The sequence below is a fragment of the Phoxinus phoxinus genome (genome assembly GCF_949152265.1).
Source record: "Phoxinus phoxinus genome assembly, chromosome: 1".
NCBI lineage: Eukaryota > Metazoa > Chordata > Actinopteri > Cypriniformes > Leuciscidae > Phoxinus > Phoxinus phoxinus.
This window is the reverse complement of record NC_136876.1, coordinates 32,237,125-32,259,502: the sequence shown is the minus strand read 5'-3', so window position 1 is coordinate 32,259,502 and position 22,378 is coordinate 32,237,125. Positions and strand designations below refer to the sequence as shown.

The 22,378-nt window shown below is 38.6% G+C and overlaps 3 protein-coding genes across 4 annotated transcripts; 1 reads left to right on the top strand and 2 right to left on the bottom strand.

Annotated features, from left to right (window-relative positions):
- Positions 1 to 1,094: 1,094 nt before the first annotated feature.
- Positions 1,095 to 10,200, bottom strand: hrob (homologous recombination factor with OB-fold). 2 transcript variants are annotated; one of them, XM_079611574.1, is made up of 10 exons: positions 9,494 to 10,200; positions 9,328 to 9,381; positions 8,202 to 9,143; positions 7,916 to 7,999; positions 4,962 to 5,102; positions 4,379 to 4,487; positions 3,924 to 4,009; positions 3,524 to 3,643; positions 3,078 to 3,276; positions 1,095 to 1,880 (listed from the first exon to the last, which is right to left on the bottom strand). In XM_079611574.1, the coding sequence occupies exons 1-10, from the start codon at positions 9,521 to 9,523 to the stop codon at positions 1,822 to 1,824; spliced, it is 1,824 nt and encodes a 607-aa protein (XP_079467700.1). In that variant the 5' UTR covers positions 9,524 to 10,200; the 3' UTR covers positions 1,095 to 1,821. The 2 variants fall into 2 exon arrangements, with proteins under 2 accessions (XP_079467700.1, XP_079467701.1); XM_079611575.1 differs by having other exon boundaries at positions 1,614 to 1,880; positions 4,962 to 5,099; positions 9,494 to 9,705.
- Positions 10,201 to 11,974: 1,774 nt separating this feature from the next.
- rps11 (ribosomal protein S11) lies at positions 11,975 to 14,369 on the bottom strand. The gene is made up of 5 exons (XM_079628239.1): positions 14,271 to 14,369; positions 13,384 to 13,518; positions 13,120 to 13,195; positions 12,430 to 12,559; positions 11,975 to 12,172 (listed from the first exon to the last, which is right to left on the bottom strand). Exons 1-5 carry the CDS (start codon positions 14,283 to 14,285, stop codon positions 12,049 to 12,051), a joined length of 480 nt encoding a protein of 159 aa, XP_079484365.1. The 5' UTR covers positions 14,286 to 14,369; the 3' UTR covers positions 11,975 to 12,048.
- Positions 14,364 to 22,118, top strand: LOC307006821 (apoptosis regulator BAX-like). The gene is made up of 7 exons (XM_079628227.1): positions 14,364 to 14,528; positions 15,165 to 15,290; positions 17,938 to 17,986; positions 18,070 to 18,234; positions 19,433 to 19,568; positions 19,656 to 19,760; positions 20,592 to 22,118. The coding sequence occupies exons 2-7, from the start codon at positions 15,260 to 15,262 to the stop codon at positions 20,688 to 20,690; spliced, it is 585 nt and encodes a 194-aa protein (XP_079484353.1). The 5' UTR covers positions 14,364 to 14,528; positions 15,165 to 15,259; the 3' UTR covers positions 20,691 to 22,118.
- The last annotated feature ends 260 nt before the right edge of the window (positions 22,119 to 22,378 follow it).

Here is a 22,378-nt window from a genome sequence, read left to right as displayed (position 1 = left end):
GAACAGTATTAACGTCTTTGTGGACTGGAGATAAAGACCATGTGGAAGGACATTAGGCTCAGTAATGCATAAATAAAAACACGCTTCAATCTGAGGCTGATCATTAGTGCGCATGTCGCCCCCTAGTGACTGACACACATCCTACAAACATTAATGCCTGCATAACTATCTCTAGAAGAGATTATTTGGGAGATTCGTCTGTCAGAAGCTAGACGAGCCAAGAGTCTTGAAGATAAGCGAACAAATCTCATTTTATAAAAGAAAAATAAGTCAAAGTAATATGACTATAAATTAGGGGGAAAGAGTCCAAATGAAAGGGGATATTTTAGATAACGATGGCTGCCATATTACATTTACTGATAATCCCCATCCTCCATCACATATGCCATTCACAGCTCGTCTCACACCAATATCTCTGTGGAGGCCACCAATAGTGCTGACAGCTGTAGGGCTTCCAGACTGTTAATGACTTAATGAAGCGAATAAGACAAGGTCCCTGTGCCCCTTCAGCTGCAGTAATGAACAAAGTTTAAACATGGATTACTCCTCCTCTGGGCCCCGGATAAAACTCACACATTCATTCTACAAGTAACAAGAGACATCTGTGACATGCTGACAGATTAGATCAGATCCCGTCTTTGTTCTGAGATTAATACTAAAGCAATGTCAAACTCAAGTGCAGGTCTATAAAATGGACAAAAATGCCTATGAGAATTTAAAAGTCCAAATCAAAAGCTATTGATGCTGCATTTAGCCATTTAAAGATGACGCAGCTTTTGATGAAACAGCGCGTTTGGACACTAGTAAATAGTAGGCAGGTAATAATAAACTAAACCTGTACTACCTGCTAAATCACATAGAGTACAGTACAGTACAGTACAGTACAGTAACACACACACACACACACACACACACACACACACACACACACACACACCTCGTAAAAAATAAAACAAAATGCAGTACATGTATGAGACCCAGCTAATGGATCTAACCCTCCTCCACCCCAAATGATAAGTTATGCAGGGAGGACAGGGGATTTAATATTTAACCAATTAATTATTAGACACATGATACTCAAGGGAAGACTGAATAAGTAATTGCACCTTTATGACTTTATAATGATTCACAGTGAATCAACCTAATCAAGAAATCAATAACACACGGAGCAACATGCTGTTGAGACAGTGTGATCAAGTACAGAGCAATTCATAAAATATGAAGATTAATCGAGACAAAGGTAAGAATGCAAATTAAAAGCTGGTAGTGAAATAAAGTAACAGTCTGGGACTCACAATTATAATCAATGAAATGATCAAATAAATGTCAACCACTCAAGAGGTCTAATGGTAAAACAAACCCCATTATGCCAGCCACTCTGCTGGCAAACCAAAAAAAAACTAATTATGCCATCCAAGAAATTTGAGGAATCCAGCTGGCAAACCTGTAGCCTTAATGGCTGATTTAAATTCACAAGGAAAGCTTGCCAAAAAATAAAATCAGATTACTGGCTAATTTCAGGATAATTAAAAACCATCCTTACACACATCTAATACTAGCTACAAAAGCATGTCGCATTTGTCAGCAAGACTCAAGAAGGGAACGCATCATTTACAGGTCTCATTATGAATTTATTCCTAAAGATTTATGCATGAGACAAGTGACTTATGTACATATTTACAAAGGTTTACACAAAACCTAAACAAAAGTAGTGAAGTCTTTGGTTAGCAGGTGTTGTTTGTTCAATAGTGGGTATTGTCATAATATGTATTAATATAAGACATGTTCTACAATTATACTTAGTATTTTAAGTGACTGCGATCAACGTACTCCATCATATGACTCCACAGGTAACTCCCCGAGCAGCTCATCAAGGTCATCTTAAGAAAAGAAACATTCACATACAAAGATTAATACTCAAATGCACGCACTCTCTCCACAGTTCAAAGACACTGGAGCATCTGAAAATTAGAAGTTAAATTATCTTTCCCATCTAATTTCAAACAGATCATATGAGCACAGCATACCACCCACTGTTTAGAAGACAAAACATTTTTGTTGCAACGTCTAAAGAGTCTAGTGAGTTGTGTGATAAAAGCCACTGATAATTGCATTATTCTAATGTGGAAAACTTGTATGTTTAAATAAAGCGTAAACAATGTGACAAATTTTAGAAATAAAATTAATCCAGTTTAGGAGTGTGTGATAAGCAAGAATGTTCACGATATGCTCAATTTTGTTAAATATATAAATCACATCAGGTCATCCTAGGACTGACAGACCTTTACAGTCCCTGACATTAATCATACTACTGAATAATCCATTGAAAATGTTTTCCTAAGGATGTTAATAAAAAGCATTCTGGATTCTGAACCGCTATGCACGGCACAATGTCTCCACTTGTTGTCCTCCTCAATGCTGCTTAAAATGTCAAGACAGTTGAATAGGACGACTTAAATTAGCTAAAGTATTGAGTCAATCAGGGGTCAGAAAGAAGTCAGTAACAGAAAATTCTGTAACAAATTTAAATGGATCTGACAAAATGCCTCCATTTAGTCGCAGTCTGGCATCCAGCCTACAGTAGATCCATTTCCTCAGTTACTTCATACCTGATGCTTTTAACATGAGACTGATGCAATTCATGAAATGTAAATTTATGAAAATATCCAATTGATTGTTCTGAGTCTATTTTAAATGGTGAAATGCCATTTCAAGAGTGCTAACACAAGAGTACTGTTAGTATCACTCTGCTTGTCTGTGCCATTCCAGACTAGAGTATGTGAGTGTGGAAGTAGAGCAGTTTTGTTTTTTTGTTTTTTGGTGAAGGTCTGTTTTCTGCTGCAGCAAGAACTTGTAAGTCATTGTACAGGAAACACCCCATAGCAGGTTTTTCTCAGCAGTGAGAATGAAAAACCTAGAGCAAAGCTGGAGTGTTTACAGAAGACTTAGAAATGTCGCTCCACTCCACTCACATACTATGTTCCGGACCAGCTTTCAGCCACTACGTCGCTTTGTGACTACAACAGCACTCTTGCTTGTGTGATAATGCTTAATTGACAAAACTCCAACATACACACCTGTGTCCCATGCTGTGTCCTCTGTTGGTCCCAACACTGTAGATGCTTGACAGAGCTCATTAGAGCCAGCTGCAGTGTCTAAACCATCAGCAGCCCGACTTTCCTCAACTGTATTTTCATCTTCGTCATCAAAGTGGAGCACCATCTGAGAGACCGGGCCCCCCGCAGGCCTGCTGGGTTCACTATGCAATGCAAACTCCTGCTTGTACAAGGCACAACAGGGGTGAAATGAAAACAAAACAAATGATGAAGACAAAACACAAATAGTTTAATAGGAAAACATTTTGGAAAAGGAAGCATGTCCTCAGTAAAGGTACTTCCACAACAGACAAGCAAAATGCTGGAGACCACCAAATTGGACTCAAACACCTAGAGAAAGACTTAAAACAGAATTATGAAGAAAAAAAAATTATGCATACACAGGGGAACAAAACAAGGCGACTCACCATTGGAGCCACCGATGGCTGAGAGTTATGGAAGACCCCATCAGGTGGGTATATCCTGAGAAGGTTATTGGGTGTGACATTCAGGTAGTGATTTCGGTGTGATGGTGAAAACACACCCACCTTTAAAAATAATTAGAAATCTATGGACTCATTGCCTCTTTATTAGACACACAGTAGATGACTGGAAATGATAGAGAATAGTGCACAATGGGATCTTCAAATATTGCGAGCCTGATCTTGTAATGCCCACATAAGCACTACGGCTCAACATGTGCTATATCCATTAAGCCGTGGCTCTGAATAATATATTAAAATAGTAATGAGTAAAGTAAAACAATATCTGCATAGTGCAAGTGGATATTTCATGTTATAGTTATAATGAGGTCAAAAAGATAGTTACTTGTTTGAGTAGTAATACAGCTCCTGTCTTGAGCTCTCCCTGTCTGTCTTCCACCAGGCGACGATGAACTGTGCCCTGCATCTCACCTTCAGAGAGAAAAAGAAAGAAAGGAAAAGACAAGTAAAAAAAAAAAAAGACTTCAGGAAACAAACGCGTGTAATCAGACCAAGAAAACCAGCTCAGTCAGTGACCCCCTGATTTCACAGTAACTATGATTATATTCTAGAGATATAGATAGAACCATTGAACGATAGATGGAACCATAGAGCAATAGAACGATAGATGGAACCAGATAGAACAATAGAGCGATAGAACAATATAATGATAGATAGAACCAGATAGAACCATAGAACGATAGATAGAACCATAGAGCAATAGAACGATAGATGGAACCCTAGATAGATATAAAACCATAGAACGATTTTTTAAATAAACCATCTAATTATTTGTAGTACCTGTGGGATCTCTGAAGATGGCCTTTGCGTCTACATGCGTGTGTGTGATACTCTTCAAGACAACAGCCATGTTAGGAACCTTATTCTTAGTTAGCTGCTTGAGAGCAGCCTGGAGGAGTGAGAGAGATTTAAGTCACAAATAAGCACCAAAGAAAACAAGAGAATAACAGAAAAGAAAAAAGCATAAGTTGGAGCACAGCCTCAAGGCCATTGGTAATGAATCAAGTGAAAAGCTAATCAGCTTTTGTCAGCCTAATGAATATTTAACACACGTGTACCATTAGCTGAGGATCGTTATGACACACTGGGCAAAACACATTAAAATTACATTAATAATCACTTTAAGGTGACTGATGACAACGGTGATTATGTTTGTGTTAATCATTTAGGGAGCCGAGACTTCTCATTTGTCCTGATTATTGTCGTGGACTTCCACTTCAGGCATTGCAAAGCAATACAAATATTTATCGTACAAATCTGGATAAAATGAAAAAATCTGCAAACTAACAAAGTTCTATCCTAAGCAAAAACATCTAAAATATAATTTAAATACACAGTTTGCTGTGAGATTTAAGTACCTCACCTTGCGGAGAACCATGACAACACTGTACAAATGCAGAAAGCAAGAAGGGTTCTTCTCGTCCAATCCCATCTCAGACTTCATCACTGCCCACGGACCCCTGCTGAACTCCTCTTCCTCGCTCACCTGAGAGCTGGAGACCTGCTGAGAAAAATAGACACCCTGTCGATGAGTGTAAGTTTGAGAGTATGTGCGAGAAAGTGAATGTGTCAGCGAATCCACACAATTGTACAGTGTATAAAAAAGAAAAGGTAAGAAAAAGAAAAATATATAATTTAAATTACCAACTGATTTTATACTGTCTACATTTATTGGCATTGGCTGATATTGGATTTTACATTGATGCTCATTTAGATGACCTCTTCCATCAACTAATACAATTCTGTTAAATGTAATATTTAGCAAATCTCAAAATGAATATCCATTTTATATGTTTGTGATCCCTAAATTCACCTGTAGCATATAAATTACCGATTTTAGTTGTCTTTTCTTTTAAATCAGCCAGAATTGGTGCATCTAAACAAATACATAAAATAAATAATTTATAAAAAAAAAAAAAAATATATATATATATATATATATATATATATATATATATATATAAATGTGTTATTTACACATTTGACTCTAGAATACTTTGGTATACAGAGGAGTTCATGGTCGACTCAATGACTGCAAGGTGCCCAGGTCATGTGGCTGCAAAACAAGCCCAAATCATCAGCCCTCCATCAGTGTCATTGACAGTTGGTATGAGGTATTTGTGCGGATATGTTGTGATATGTTTGGTTTTCGCCAAACGTGGTGCAGTGCTTTATGGCCAAACATCTCCACTTTGGTCTCGTCTGTCCAAAGGACATCGTTCCAGAAGTCTTGAAGTTTGTTCAGATGCAACTTTGCAAACCTAAGTCATGCTGCCATGTTCTTTTTAGAGAGAAGCAGCTTTCTCCTGGCAACCCTTCTAAACATGCCATACTTGTCCCGTCTTTTTGTAATTCTACTGCCATGAACTTTAACATTTAACATGCTAACTGAGGCCTGTAGAGGCTGAGATATAGTTCTTGGTTTTTATGCAGTTTCTCTGAGCACTGCATGATCTGACCTTGGAGTGAATTTGCTGAGACGTCCACTCCTGGGAAGATTGCCAACTGTCTTGAATGTTTTCCATTTGTGAATTATCTTCCTCTGTAGAATGATGGACTTCAAAATGTTTGGAAATGGCCACATACCCCTTCCCAGATTGATGGGCAGCAACAATTGCTTCTCTAAGATCGCACATGGCTTCTCCATTTTAGCCTAGTTTTTGTTGAATGAACCGTGACACTTGTTGTTGTCAATCTGAGGTTGTATTTACCTCATTTTAGGGGACCAGATTATTATTTTTTTAATGTCCTGATTTGTAAATCCTCAAAATTCAAAAGGGTGTACTTTCTTTTTCACATGACTGTATTTTACTAAACATTAATAGTGGAATAAATTGCACAATAAAATGACACTACAAGGGTAATTCTGTGTCAAATCAACAAAATAAAATAAACAGAAATAGTGATGAAAGCCAAAATATTAAATGCCTTGGATGAATAATTACGAAGTAATCCATTATTTAGAGGGGGGTTTAAAATTACAATTTACACCTAAGATTTTGGCGCAAAATTACATGGAGTTAAAAATTACTTTAGAAAGATGGCAGCATAATTATTTTATATTTACACATAGATTGGTTGGTCTATTAGAAAAATCTGTTCACTTTGTTGCATTATATGCCAACAGTGACCCTTCAAAAAAATGGGAAAAAACACTTCTTGTGTTTTTTGCCCAAAGTTTGCATGTCTGTAACTCAAGTACTAAAGATACCTTAAATATGCTTTTTGTTTTTTACAAACTTTACATTTGGTATCCATATTTTTAAGGTCCTATATCAGGGGTTACCAAACTCGGTCCTGGAGTTTAATTCTGCAGGACAGCGGCCCTCCAGGACCGAGTTTGGTGACCCCTGACTTATATAGTTCAATTAGAGGTATTGGGATCTCAATATGGCTCTAGGAGTAAATTGTTAAATTGGACATTTCCAGGGGTCAAAAATCAAATGGGGGTCACATTTCATACAGTTGACAAGTTATTATTTTAAAGAGGAACAGCCGAAGAACATGAAACTAGAATAATGTTAAAACTAGAATAATGTATCTCATTTTTTCTATCAAAACAATTGCATAGAACAACCATCTGAGTGTCAAAAGTATTATTTTTCCAGAGCTAATTTGCTTGCAATTCAAGAACTGTTAAATATATCTTCATATGATATTATATTCTGGTTATTAACCTACTTTTCTTCTGAAATCTTAATTTCCAAGGCAATATATGGTTCAATTCCATAGATATAGGGATCTCAATTTGGGTCCATTTTACAATTGTTGAATTTTACTAATTTGTAATGGACGAAAACCAAACGCGAGTCACTTTGTAAGAAAAGTTTGTTAAGAACCTGATTCTAAAAGCATATTAAGTTATCTTTAATATTTCTTGAGTTACAGGCATGCCAACTTGGGGCAAAATACTCAAGAAGAGCTTTTTTACACTTTTTTGAAATGTCACCGTTGGCCTATAATGCAACAAAGATGGCTAAAGTCAACTGATTTTACTAATAGACCAACCAATCGCCATGTAAAAATAAAATAATAAAACTGTTATTTTACTTATGTAATTTTTTACCCCTCTGTAATTTGGCTCCAAATCTGAAAATTGTTATTTTGACCCTAATCCACAAAATAGTGGATTACTCTCTCATTTTATATTTTAGCTTTCTTCTTCATTTATGCATTTCTTTCACCAGATTTTATTTTTTTAATCAATATTATAATTTTTAGCCAGGGACCTCTTGTTGAGTTGAGACGAAATGACCCACACACCCTTAAATCCATCGACTGTAATTTTGTACTGTGGAAGGTCCCACGTTCACATACCTCATTTCTTAGGCGAGCAACCGCTCCGTGTGCAGGTGTCTGAGGAACTGACACAACAATATCATCAAGACTCCCCCCACTGACCTACAAGACAACATAAATAGGAATATTGTAAGCAAATACTAAGGAAACAAAGGAAATCTCCAAGTTACAGGCTATAGAAAAATTATTAACATCAACAACAGGTTTTAGGGAGAAAAAGTCTTGCAATATGCTAAATAACAGGTCAGGGCAGTACATATTGTGTTTCATTAACAGTAATCAGCTAGATTAGTGCTTGGCTGACCTGCTGTGGTAGTGCTCCTGCTGGGCCAGGGAAACGACGTGCTTTGGATGTCATCATACAGCTCTGTGGTCTCTGAGGTGTCTTATTAGCTGCAGACACCAGCTGGACCAAGTGATTGGTCAGGATGGGTGTGTTGAGAGGACGAGGTGTAAATGTGGAAGAGGAATCAATAGCAGATGACACAGAGTGGAAAAGAGATCCTGTGGGCTGCAGCGGGGTCCTCGATGACGAAGTACCCCTGTGGCACTGAGGAGACACAACTGGAGGCCTTGTAGTCACAGGTCTGGGGACTTGTGAGACTAATGTAGCGGGGATATGCATGTGATTTGGATTCTGCATAGGGGTAGATGGACACCTGGGGCCTTTGACATTGGAAGCGAATGAGCTGTTGATTGAGGGCCGTGCAACTGACACTGAGCAGGTAGCACCGAACCTGCCATGGGAGGACACTTCTGGTCCTGAATGTCTCATTCGTTTAACGGGTGAAATGTTTTCCAGTGGTGAATACATATTTTGTGGCTCAGAAACCACCTGAGGAATGCTATCCAGCTCCTCCAGATCTACATCCCAGTCATCAAAGTCATCCTGAGGAGTGAGGTCTCTCTGCGGGACACTGAGAGATGCTGACGGTGGATGGTTTACTTGGTTAGAGGAGGGTTTCAGGGACGAGGCCGGTGCTCTGAGGGAAAAAAGTGTCTGATGGCAAGGTATGGAGAAGTCTGGTGAGGAATTGATAGTGCCACGTGTTGGGGTTCGAAGAGTTGCCACACAACCAGATCCTGACACATTTTCCCGAGGGCCTGATGACAAGATAACAGGTCTCTGCTGAACATGGGTGGATTTTTCAGCCAACACATGCGAGGACTTAGATGGTGGAGCTACAGAGGGAGCAGTAGAAGATGTGCGCTCTGATGGACATGTCCAATCAGGTTCAAGCAAATCCTACAGATGAATAAAACATAACAATATGAATAGATTATACACATACATATGTAATATATGAAACAAACAAATATATATACACACACACACACACACACACACACACACACGTATCTTATTCTATGTAAACTTTGTTTGTTTTGTAAACTATAACTAAATGCATGTCAAAAAGTAAATTCCAAACCTCATCATCAAACTCCTCTCCAAGACTGAACAGCCCCTTCCATTTCTTACAAGCCTGTATAAACAAACAGTTAATTATATCATCAAAGAAAAAACACAATAATCCGTTTTTAGCTTACGACAAAAACGCTAACGTTAATTTAGCTGGTTGTATAACGTTAGCTTACCGTGGCTGTCATGTCTGTTCCGTCAATCATTAGGGCAGTTATGCAACACGACAACCATTCATTATTGTTTTATAAAACTATTCGTTGAAAGTTTTGTTCTCGTTAGATGTGCAGACCAGGAAAACACAGAATAGTGTATAATCTCTAATTTCCACAACCTCGCGCCGCCACGTTCAAACACGGACGGCGTCGTGACGTAGGCAGGCGACGTCACGTGTTTTGTTGCCGCATTCAGCGGCAGTGAAGTAGCGCCATCTGCTGGATGTGCCCTAGGCGTGCATACACACGCATGCATACCGGTAACATACGGAGAACAAAACTGTGGAATATGTCCGTTCAGTCAAGCTTATTCCCAAAGGCGCATTAGATCACCTTTATTTAGTGATTTACTAATAACGATGAACACCAAATGGTTGAAATGGTGTTGTTGACTCACTATGGATTCAACATGGAAATATAAATAAAATTTGAGTTGTACGTCAAATCAACATTATTTTTACAACCATGAACAAAATCCAACGGTTATCCAAAACTGACACCTGACGTTGATTCAACGCTGACTCTACGTTAAAATGCCAGCTGGGTAGTCAATCATAGATGACTGTCAAAATACAAAAAGTTGATGGCATTACAAAAACAGCATGTTTCAGTTCCTGTATAGAACATACAGTATGAAATCCATTTTTTATTCATTCAGCTGTGTGTGTGCGCGTGCGTGTGTGTGTGTGTGTGTGTGTGTGTGTGTGTGAGCGCGTGTGTGTGTGCGTGCGTGCGTGTGTGTGTGCGTGTGTGTGTGTGTGTGTGTGTGTGTGTGTGTGTGTGTGTGTGTGTGTGTGTGTGTGTGTGAATTCATGATGCATTAGATAGTATGTTTACAACATAATATCTAAATGTGAAGGAGTCATCAATACTGAATGTACAACTGAAAAAAAAAACAGTAGGCTAAGTGACAGAATTGCTGCAGAAAGGCTTTATTATGAAATTGCTGTCAGTGATCAACAAAACGAAAAAAAAAAGAGAAAAATACATGGCCTTTGGTTTAAAGTGTGCACAAATAAAACAAAATGACAGAAAAAAGGCACAGAAAAAAAGCCCTGTTCTAATGATACGATCTTCAGCATTTTTCCACATGTTCTCGTCAACATCACATCTTATGTTGTCTCTTGCTATACACCTTGGATAGAAACGCTTGGCATGCTTTATCCACCCCTGACAGTCTTCAACTGAGATGTCTCTGCAGCCAGCATCCATGGCATCCAGGAGGGACATTTGGTCATCATGTGGCCGATGATCATATACTTTCCACCTCCAAGCAGAAAAACATTCCTCAACGGGGTTGAGGAAAGGAGAGTACGGAGGAAGAAAAAGGGAAATCACTCTTGGATGTGCTGCAAACCAGTTTGTGATTGCATGTGAATGGTGGAACGCTACATTGTCTCATGTAATCACAAATGTCCTCATTTCCTCCCACCTGTTCTGCTTCTGGTGCCAGTTGTTGGTGGAGGTCATCTAAAAACAAAAGAAGGCGCTTTGTGTTGTAGGGACCAATCTGGCTTTTCTGCAGGACCAAACCAGCACTAGACTGTGTCAAGTCTCTTGACCATGCTGGTGGCCAGCAGTTACTGTAATACAGTAAATAGCAAATGCATTGATAGCTCTCATGAAATGCATGACTTTGTTGAAAAATTATCCGGAAAATGGAAACAACGTAAAAGCATTTTGTGTGAAAACATCATGAATTTTGTTAATGGTACAGTCACAACAGACCAACATTGTGGTAATTGTGTTTAGAGTTTTGAAAATGTGATTACAGATTTGACAAAGGATGAGCAACTGAAAAAAAAAAACTGTAAAATGAACAAATCAACAGCCTACAAAACTTCCTGCAGGATTGTTATAATCTACATAAACACTGTCACACTAAAATTTTAAACAATACTATATTCAGTAGCATTTTATTCAACAGTCCTTTTCCCCATGCCATTTACATACTATACTAACCCTGAATCTACACCTCAACCCATGTAGTTGCCATATAATCCCTAATACTTTATTAGGTAAGTACACTAAGCACATAATATAAAAATGTATACCATGGTCTGGGTGAATAGTCGATTCTGTTTGGCTGCAGGGTGTCCATTAAAAAGTGATGTAGGACTAGTAAAGGAGTTCTAAAACCGTTAGATTTCGATTGTTAAACTAATTAAAATATAAACGGTTTAAAAATGTGTTATTTGGCAAGTGAACATGGTATTAGCAGGTTAGTGCCCTTCGAGGTGTCCATTGTCAGGTATTAATGGTCTTTTAATACCCGACAATGCACACCTTGTCAGGCATTAACCCTTACATAAAGTACATTATCACTGCTGATCATTTTAATAGGGCCTGTTAAGATATATCCAAAATATGAAATGTTGGGGGGGGGTATAAGAGCAGGATGCTTTTGCAAAGTGTCATTCATTATAGACTACACTATACAGAAACATTTAAAGAACAGATTTTTATTATCATTTCCACAAACAATGCAGAGGAGCCATATTGTTAGACCAACAGTTCTAGAACTTCTGGAACTGCTTCTTGGCTCCAGCTGCCTTGGTGACCTTCAGGACGTTGAACCTCACTGTCTTGCTGAGAGGTCGGCATTCTCCAACTGTAACGATGTCACCCACAGTCACGTCCCTAAACATATGGAGAACATTAGTGACATTCAAGACGAAAACAAACTTTGTACAAGTAATTTTCCAAACTAAACTACTCAACCCAAAAACCTTGTGAAGAAACATTTTAAGGACTACTATTTGCTGCATCAGTAATGCCATAAGGCAGTGTCGTCAAAGTCTGAAAGACTTGGAAGACCGTCATGATAAAATCATCATTTGCAGCTCACACAAAGGGTTTTGGGCACCTAAAAGGAAGCGTCACAGGAGGAATTTTACCTGAAGCATGGAGAGAGGTGGACAGACATGTTCTTATGCCTCTTCTCAAAACGGTTGTACTTGCGGATGTAATGCAAGTAATCCCGCCTGATGACAATGGTCCTCTGCATCTTCATCTTGGTCACCACACCTGGAAAAAGGTGACAGCAAAAAGGTTAACATTATGCAGTATATCGATGGCCAGCAAACAGTTCTTTAAAGGGACAATTCATCCAAGAGTGAAAATTCTTTCATTTACTCACCCTCAAGTTGCTCCAAACCTGTAAGAATTAATATCTTCTGCTGTACAAAAGATGATATTTTGAAGAATGTCAGTAACCAAACAGTTTGATGGGCCCAATTGACTTCTGTGGTATGGGAGGGGGGTACTATAGAAATTGATGAGGACCATCAACAGTCTGGTAACTGACATTCTTCAAAATATCTTTTGTGTTCAACAGAAGACAGAAATTCCTACATGTTTGGAACACCTTGAGGGCGAGTAAATGACCATTTTCATTTCTGGGTGAATTATCCCTTTAAGAATATCTTTGATTTCCAAAATGACTAAGATATACTGTCAGGGGGGCATCAGTAAAGCCATTAGGCACTATCCTCAAAACCCAAACGGTTCAGAAGACCATCGTGATAAGACATCATCTGCACCCCAATAAAACTACAATTACTCCACAAAGAACTACAAAGACTCACCGGACAGAATCCGGCCTCTGATGGACACGTTGCCAGTGAAAGGGCATTTCTTATCAATGTAAGTGCCTTCAATAGCCTGTGGAAGTAAAGCAGATTATGTTTAGTCACTTGAAATCAATTTAGGGTACATGGTGGAAGTATGTTCAACTGCATCAGTATTGCCGTAAGGCAGTATCCTCAGAGCTTTCCTGGAGTCTAGGAAGACCGTCATGAATTAACATCATCTGCAATGAAAAAGTTACGCTTATATGCAAACAAGCTTACATCTCTGGGGGTTTTGAAGCCCAAGCCAACGTTTCTGTGGTAACGTGGGAGCTTTTCTTTGCTACTTCCTTCAACAGCCAAAACCCTCTTCTTGTTCTGGAAGATGGTGGGCTGTTTCTGATAAGACCTCTCGTTCTGAAACAGAACACAAGAACAGAGTCAGTCAAGTTCCTTACAAACCAATGGATGTAGATATGTTCAAGTAACATAACAGACCTAAACATACTGAATAATGGACGTTTGAATGTTTTAAACGAAGTATTAAAAAGGCTTTAACAAAAAAAATGTAACGTTAGGGCTTTATGCTGCATCAGAGAAATGCCATAAGGCAGTGTCGTCAGAGCCTCACAGACTTGGAAGACCGTCGTGATAGATATCATCATTTGCAGCTTGATGCCCATTTAGAGCATGTTTAAATAAACAAATTGCCTTTTGCAAAATCGAGGCATATCCAATTGGATCAGTATCTCCATATGCAAGTTCAGTATCATCAGATTAAGAATATCCTCACCCTTAAAAGCAAAGCTTTCCATGTGCTGTGGTCACATGCTTTGCAGACAAATTCCGTTTTTTTAATCAATCAACGAACTTGATTCAGGATACTAAAACAACTGAAGTCCATATAAACAGTTGCATGATTAAGAAGTCACATTCTGTTGATATGGTAAAGAAAGGCCGCCCGCGTTTCCGTTTAGCAACGCTTAACGTTACCACACGTTAGCCGGGGATAGAAAACGCGTATTCTAACACTAAATTTGGTCCATTTCGACATCATTGTCTCCGTGCTGGTTTCTTCGCTGTTCATCTACCAGAATGTGTGGCTTTCAACTGAAGTTTAACATGGAATCAAATGAGTTTTCATGACCACGCCGTTTGGACTCACATACCTGAGCGTCCGCCATCTTCGCCACCCGAGTTGTAAAGAGGACTACACATGCGCGAGACGGACGGAAGAGAGGCTTTCGCGGATATGACGACACATTGTGGGCGTGACCGAGTAAACGTTAACTTGCCAACATAAAATGTAATGTACTTTTTCCGAGATTGTTTCTTTCTTTACATTTAAACAACTTTTAAAAAAATTAATGACAACTGGTTTGTGCTTCAGGTGGTTGGTATTACCGTCTGAATTCATTGTTTAGAAGGTATTGAATCATTTTATCCATCATGTTTCTTTGGTGTGCGTTAATTCAAAACAAATTAGGTTTACTATTATTACTAATAATATCGTTGCGTATAATTGTACATAATTTAAATACAGTAAAAAAAAATCGCCGTGCAATGCTTGCCAGCAGAATCGTGAAATATAATTTTCTGCGTGAATCTACACAGATGGAGTATGTGAAAAACATGGTCAAACTGCAATGACAGTAATATCATAGTGAGTATAAATCTAATAAATAAAGTGGTGAAATTATTATTTGTAGGCATACGTAATGAACACAACTGTAATTCACACCATACTAGTCTGAAATTAGTTGACATCTTCTGAACCACATATCCCCATAGAATGTTACCAGTAACAAGGGAGTACTTGTCTATATAATCTATATAAAAAGTATGCATTTATGTTTTGTATTGTATTTGATACTAGAGACATAAGTTATGGCTCATGGTGAGAATATGGAGCTCACACTCGAGGAGGAAAAACACCCCAAATTAACATAAATGTGCAATTTTGTAGATGTTGTAATGTATATACAATAGCTTGTCATGTAAATCAATGAGATGTTTATAAACAGGTCAAGAACGTTTCCTCTAAATCGTTGTTTTATTTGAAGCGCGCTGCATCAGACTCGGTGACTGACTTCCTCCTCCTGTCGATCACTGATTGACGTCACGCAGCGGAAGCGTTCACACTTATTTTCATGCTAATATGGCAGCGCCGTCGGGTGGAGGCGATACTGGTAAGTGCCGCTTTTATGTCCAAATAATGATTTTCGCCTGTTGTTCCGATTCGTAACTCAGATACCCTACAGAATAAATAGACTGACGTTTTATTCTAGATTAGACTTTATTTATAACGTGAACTGTGAGTTTGCTCAGTGCCGTTCACTGTCACAACACCGCTGTTTGTCTGAAACATGTCTGTACACATACCGACCAGCGGACGATCCGCTGCATAGAGATAACGTTAACTTACTGATTGACAACAATGACTTGACCTGTATACGCAAACCACAATCTTATTTGGCTGTGTTTTAAAGTGAGCCGTCTATCAGACAGTATGTTTGTGCATCATCCGCGTTCCGAACGAATGTACGAGCATCTTAGGAGCGTTCCGAACTTTCGATATGATGTCTAGAAATAACGTTACTGTCTTGATAGCCAGCACACTGTTTTTAGACACAGCCTCTGTGTGCGTGTGTTGGCCGTGCTCACATGAGCGATACCGCGATGTTGTTGATTTCCAGAAGAGGTGACATCATCGTTTCAGTGATGATCAGGAGGGGGTAGTAAACACTCACTCACCTCAGCGATAGCTGGTCATATTATACAGGTTTCAAGTTGGGTTGCTGTCTTAAAGGTATTCATCGTAAAGTCATCTTTGACTCTTAATTGTATGTTGGTCCAATCCTGTATCACTGTCTTTCTTCTCACAAGAGTTGTTAGGCAGTGTAACAGCCTCAACCACTGTTCACTCTCATTGCATCTTGTTCCGTATGATGAACGTGAATGGTCACTGAGGCTGTCATTTTGCCTAACTTCTCATACAGGTTTGGACATAATGACAGAATTGTCATTTTTGGGTGAACTATCCTTTTAAAACGCTCCTGCTGTGTTAATAAAATAGATCTCTCCCCATCCTGATTTGTTTTTTTATGTTCCCTTAAGACCCTTGTGTTTTATGTTCCCTTGTGTTAATGTGAATAATCGGCAAGAGGTGAATTCAAATTTTTGGTGAAATGCATGGAAACTCAATTTGACCATAACACCATCGTAGACACAAATATTTGTACAGCCATTCCAAAACACATCTAAGTGTAGACATTTTGCATGCATATCCATGACCCCAAATGGAAAAAAAGTAGTATAAATTTCAACCACCAGTGTTTCGAGCAGTTTATTATGGGTCAAATTGACCCAGACACAAAAGGAGGGTTACATAGATGCGACCAGAAATGGGTTTTGTTTTGTTTCCAACCTGCTTACTTAGACATCATTTCTAGGTATCGTATGTTTGTGACGCTCAAAATGCTGTCTCGGTAGGCAGTTCGCTAGTTTTGAGACAGCCTGTATTTGTTATGTTAGTGTCATCAAGTGAAGTTTTAAAGGGTTAGTTCACCCAAAAATTAATATTCTGTCATTAATAACTCACCCTCATGTCGTTCCAAACCAATAAGACTTTTGTTCATCTTCAGACCACAAATAAATTTATTTTTAATGAAATCGGAGAACTTTCTGACCCTCCATTGACAGCTACACAACTACCACTTTCAAGCCCCTGAAAGGCAGTAAAGACATTGTTAAAGTAATCCATGTCACTTTAGTGGTTTAACCTAGAGTTTTATGAAGCGATGCGAATGCTTTGTTTGTGAAAAATTGTTTTTTTACCACTTTATTGACTAAATCTCCAACCCGTGTTCAGGAGAGCACCACGACGCATGCCTGTTGTGTTGACTCGATGGCATACGTTGTTGTTTGAACTCGAGTCGGAGATTAATATTTTGTAAGTATATTTGTAAATTATGTCCAAACAGAGGACCCCTGGAGTCACATGGATTACTTTTATGTCTATACTACCTTTCTGGGGCTCGAAAGTTGTGTAGCAGTCAATGGAGGGACAGAAAGCTCTCAGATTTCATTAAAAAGATCTTTATTTGTGTTCCGAGGATGAACGAAAGTCTTAAGGGTTTGGAACCACAACATGAGGGTGAGTGATTAATTTTCATTTTTGGGTGACCCTTTAAGGTCAGCAATAGAGTTGAGAGATATTTTGACAGAAGTCCTTTGTTTTATTTGAATATTCAAATATGTGAACTAATAGTCAAAATTAGATATTTATGAAATGTGCTTGGGGGATTTAGGTTATGCGAGTCTCTTTTTCCACAGGACAGCTCATGCATATTAGTTTCTTTACATCAACTTTACTAGGAAACTGAAACCAAATGTGTGCAGAATTATTCACTGCTGTGCTGAGTCATGTAACAAACAATATAGTACAATTCCATTGTCAGATACTTATCTATGGAATCTTGTTTACGCCACAGAACAAAAAATATAAGTGCAACTTTTGATCTTATTTAAGCCTATTAACTAAACAAGTTATAAAGTCTCAATTGCCAATTTAAAGTCAGAAATATGAGATATAAACTCACAATTCTGAGAGAAAAAAAGTCTGTCTTTTTTCCCCTCAGAATTGGAGTTTATAACTATATCTCACAATTTTGAGAAAATAATTCAGAATTGTGAGATAAAAAGTATTTTAAATGGTTTTATTCTGTGGTGGAAACAAGTCAAAATAAAAGTCCAATATTTTTGCTCCCTTTTTTAATATAGTGTCTTTTTACTCGTATCATGTTTTTAATCCTTATTATTTCCTGTCATTTGAAGGCATTGGCAATGACCAGATACTTGCCTTGGGTTCTGCGCTTCTCAATAAGTGAGTATCATCTTCTCTCTACTTCTCATTTCCCATGTTCTTTGTTTTTGTTCATTACCTCGTTCATCTCGCGGCTCCTGCAGCTTCGTCTATGAACGGGTTCGTCGCCATAGAGACGGCGATGGTGATGCTGAAGTAACCCGGAGTCAGTTGGGTGGCGTTGAGCTGTGTGACCCCAGCCATAAACGTCTTGCGCAGTGTTTGCAGCAGATCGGAGATGAGCTGGATGGAAATACGCAGCTGCAAGGGTAAGTTAGGGTTCCGACTTGTGGGTGACATTAGCCGCGTTTCCACTGTCGGACCAGTGCAAGCCAGGGCTTTAAACGGACCGTGCCTGGCTAATAGCCTCAGGCCAGTAGCACCGGGCCCAAAATCTGCTGCGTTTCCACTGTCGGGCCAGAAGCTCCACATCGCTTCACTAAAACACGCCCGTAGCACGCCCCTCTGGAACAACATCACACTAACCCATCTTTTCACCAACAAATGGAAGTTTTATCAGAAAACTACGGTAATCAGAAACGGCGTGATCGCAATACAAACATGATAAAAGCGACAATAGCTGGCATTTTTGTTGTTTACTTGAATATTTAAAACCCAAGCATCGATGTTTTACCACAGGTTTACAATAAAAAGTGATACATTGATCATACTGAATTAATTTATGTCAAAACTGCACATTAGTCACACAGAAATAAATTAGGCTACCGTTAGGTCTATTTCACAAAAGAAAGAGGACACACTTACTTATTTGTTTTTTTGGTAGTTAGGTAGTTATAGGACATATTTAGGCTATATCACATTTAGAAAGAATGATAATTTCTACAAATATGCCATCAAAAATGCGACCAGAGACTGACTGAGACTGTGAGTAGGCCACTGACAGAAAAATAAAAACATGATTGTGATAGCCATTATGATTTGTCTTTTCTTCAAGCGTTCATATTTACTATATTTAGTATGGTAATGGTTAGCGTGCATAGACTTTTGCATCGCGTAGCGTAGCCTATAAATATTTCTAGCTTATACGGTGATCAGATTCCACATCAGCTCACAATCAGAAGGCAATCAAACATGAAAGTGAGTTTTGAGGTAAATAATTTAAAAAGTCTGACAGAATCATCCGACGCAGCAGTCTCCCGTCTCAGGTAAACTCCGCCTCTGTTTGAAACCACTCCTCTAGCCCGAACTGGCCCGCTTTGGACCAAGGTATTCGACAGGCCAGAAAATCCTGGCCGTTGGCCCCGAGTAAGCCCCGAGTAAGCCCCGATCAAGCCCCGGAAGTGACAGTGGAAACGCAACTGGCCCTGGCACGCACTAGCACGCCCGGCTCTGGCCCGACAGTGGAAACACGGCTATTGCCACTATCTCCTGCTGTGCTTAGAAATGCCCACTTGATGGCAGTGTGTTGCAACTCATTCATACATCTTCACTGTCGTTTTGCTATAGGATGTTAAATGACTCCGCTCTTCAACCGACTCAAGACGTCTTCATGAAAGTGGCCCGTGAGATCTTCTCTGATGGGAAGTTCAACTGGGGCAGGGTGGTGGCGCTTTTCTACTTTGCGTGCCGGCTTGTCATCAAGGTAAAGACCTACGCAAGCTAAGTCTCATATTGAAATAGATTGTTTTGATGTTTAAAATATGCGTCTCTCTTATTCTTGTACTCCTAGGCTATTTTAACCAAGGTTCCTGACATCATCAGAACCATCATAAACTGGACTATGTCCTACATTCAGGAACATGTTATCAACTGGATCAGGGAACAGGGTGGATGGGTAAGCCGTGACAGTGACTTCTTCATTCGATCAGTTCCTTAAAATCATGTGAAATGTCAGTGTCGATGTGATATTTCCACACAGGCCACAGTGACCTTTACCAAAAACACTGATACCGAGATAAACAAAAGACACAAAACAACATGAACATTTAACTTCCGTAATGTGAAGCTCAATTTTCAGGCAGTACTGTACACATAGACTACAGTTCAAAAGCTTTGAGCCAGTCATTAAAAAAAAAAAAAAAAACTTTTTGAAGGATGATCATTTTATTCCACAAGGATGCATTAAATTTATGAAAAATGTCAATAAAGACTTTAATGATGTTACAAAAGTTTTTCTATTTGATCTTTCTATTCATCAAAGAATCCTGAATAAAGTGTATCCATGAAAAATTAAACAGCACAGCACAACATTGATGATAATAATAGTTATGTTTCTTCAGCAAATCATCATATTAGAATGATTTCTGAAGGATCATGGAGTAATGCATTTTCATGATGCTGATGAAAATGCAGCTTTGCATTACAGGAACCAATTACATTTTTAAATATTTTCAAATAGAAATCAATTCTTTTAAACCGTAATAATTTCTTTAAAAAACATTTCAAACTTGTGTGTGTGTGTGACATTTCTAAGAACTTGACGTGTTATATTTTTACACTTTTCTTGAAGGCTTTTCCCCCCCTTTCATTATCATGTATAAACTCTTATCTGTTATTGACTTATATCAATGATTGTTTTTGTTTCTTTTAAAGCTGATGTAATTTTCTCTATATTAAATGTTCTTCCATTCTTGCCATCTCAAACATCCCATTTCTTCTCTTTTAGGAGGGAATCCGCTCCTATTTCGGGACCCCCACATGGCAAACTATCGGGGTTTTCCTGGCCGGAGTTCTCACCACAGTAGTGGTGATCCGCAAGATGTGAGCACGAGGACTTATAAGAAGGTGGAGATTGAGAGAAGAGAGGGTTAAGACAGTGAACAGAGGGTGAAACAGACCAGCAAAAGAGAACGGAAAGATTTTTTTTGGGGGGGGGGACAGAAAGGGATTTGAATAGAGATATACAGAGAAAGACAAATAAGAGAGTTGAAAATGACATGAACTCATCGAAAGAGAGAGAGAAGAGGAGGAAAGAAAGAGAGCATGATGCAGATCATGAGCCACTCTTGTTACTCCTGAGCCTGTGCCCTTTCTCATCTACAACTTGTAACATTTGCACTGAAAAATGAGAGATTAATGCGCAAGAGTTAAGGTTTAGGCTTAATTTTAGCTATTTATTCTTAGTATGGGGTTATGGGTATCTAGGTTATATAAAATACTTTATTGGTATTTGATTTAATTTATTAACATTGTTTGCACGCAGGAATTTCTGATTTAGGATTTATTCAATTTTATTTCAAAGTGAGTAATGACAGTCACAGTTAATAAAAAATAAATATATATAATAGCTCATAAGTGTTGAATTATTGTAATATTCTGTCTCTCTTTTTTTGAGCATACCATCTGTCATCTGAAAGAGTAGGAATGGGCTCAGGCTGTTTTTTCTGCTATTTGAATTTCTCCTCTTCCTCATTCCTCCTCTTCTTTCATAGTTCGCCAGTTCATCGCAGCAGGGGCTAAGAAACGGCAACGAAGTTGATTATACTTGAAGGTACAATTTTAGCCGTTTATGAAGTGTTTGCAGCAGCGTTTGAGCAGTGCAGCCGACCAATCAGCACTCTGGTTGCAGTATGTGGGCGTGTCTTAGTTTGCGTGAGCCTTGAGCCCCTCCTACGACAGGGATGGACAATACTAGTGATTCTTAAATGCATTAAACTTCTCTGAGCCATGAAGACAGCGTTTTTTTACAGAACCAAATATTTTCCTTTTCGAATAGTGGAGGGTCCTGCTTGACTATCAAAACACTTCGTTCCACATAAGGGGAATTTGCGAAAAGCAGTTAGTTTCGCTTGCGCTGGTGCAAACATTCTGTGTTTAAGTGATAGCGCATGGGCACAGACTCATCTCAGACTTAACAGACAGATCAGTTGAGCTCTTCCCCTCAGCAAAGTCTTCTTAGTACTGTATTTTAACCATAGTCAGACCCACAGTCCTACCTTTACACGCAATTGTTCTTTTTATATTCTTGTTTCTTTCTCTTTTGGTTGTTTGGATACGGTTTCTTTTATTTTTGATTCTTTCGTTGACAGTGCCTTGGCCTTTTTATGATACTAGCCACCCCTTTTTCATCTTTTTCTACATCTTTGTAAAATGGTATCAATTGTGCACCCTGAGGCAGTCTAATTGCTGTGAGCCCATGAGTTTGTTTTGTAAGATGTAAAATGAAACAATAAATTGTTTTTATGGATTTCAATTTAAATGTGTGGTGTGTTTTGATTTTTTGACGCAGCTACTCTTTTATTATACTTTTCCACATTTTAAAATAATGGCAATAGCTTCAGAACTATGAAATAACAAACAAAAGTATGGAAATTATGTAGTGACAACTATATAGAATTCACTGTGTTTATTTTACTTCATGAGGTGCATCCTGGGATGTTTCTAAAATGCTGGACACTTGTTAGCTGTAATGCATTGAACACATTTGATATCAATCATAGATAATTGAGACAA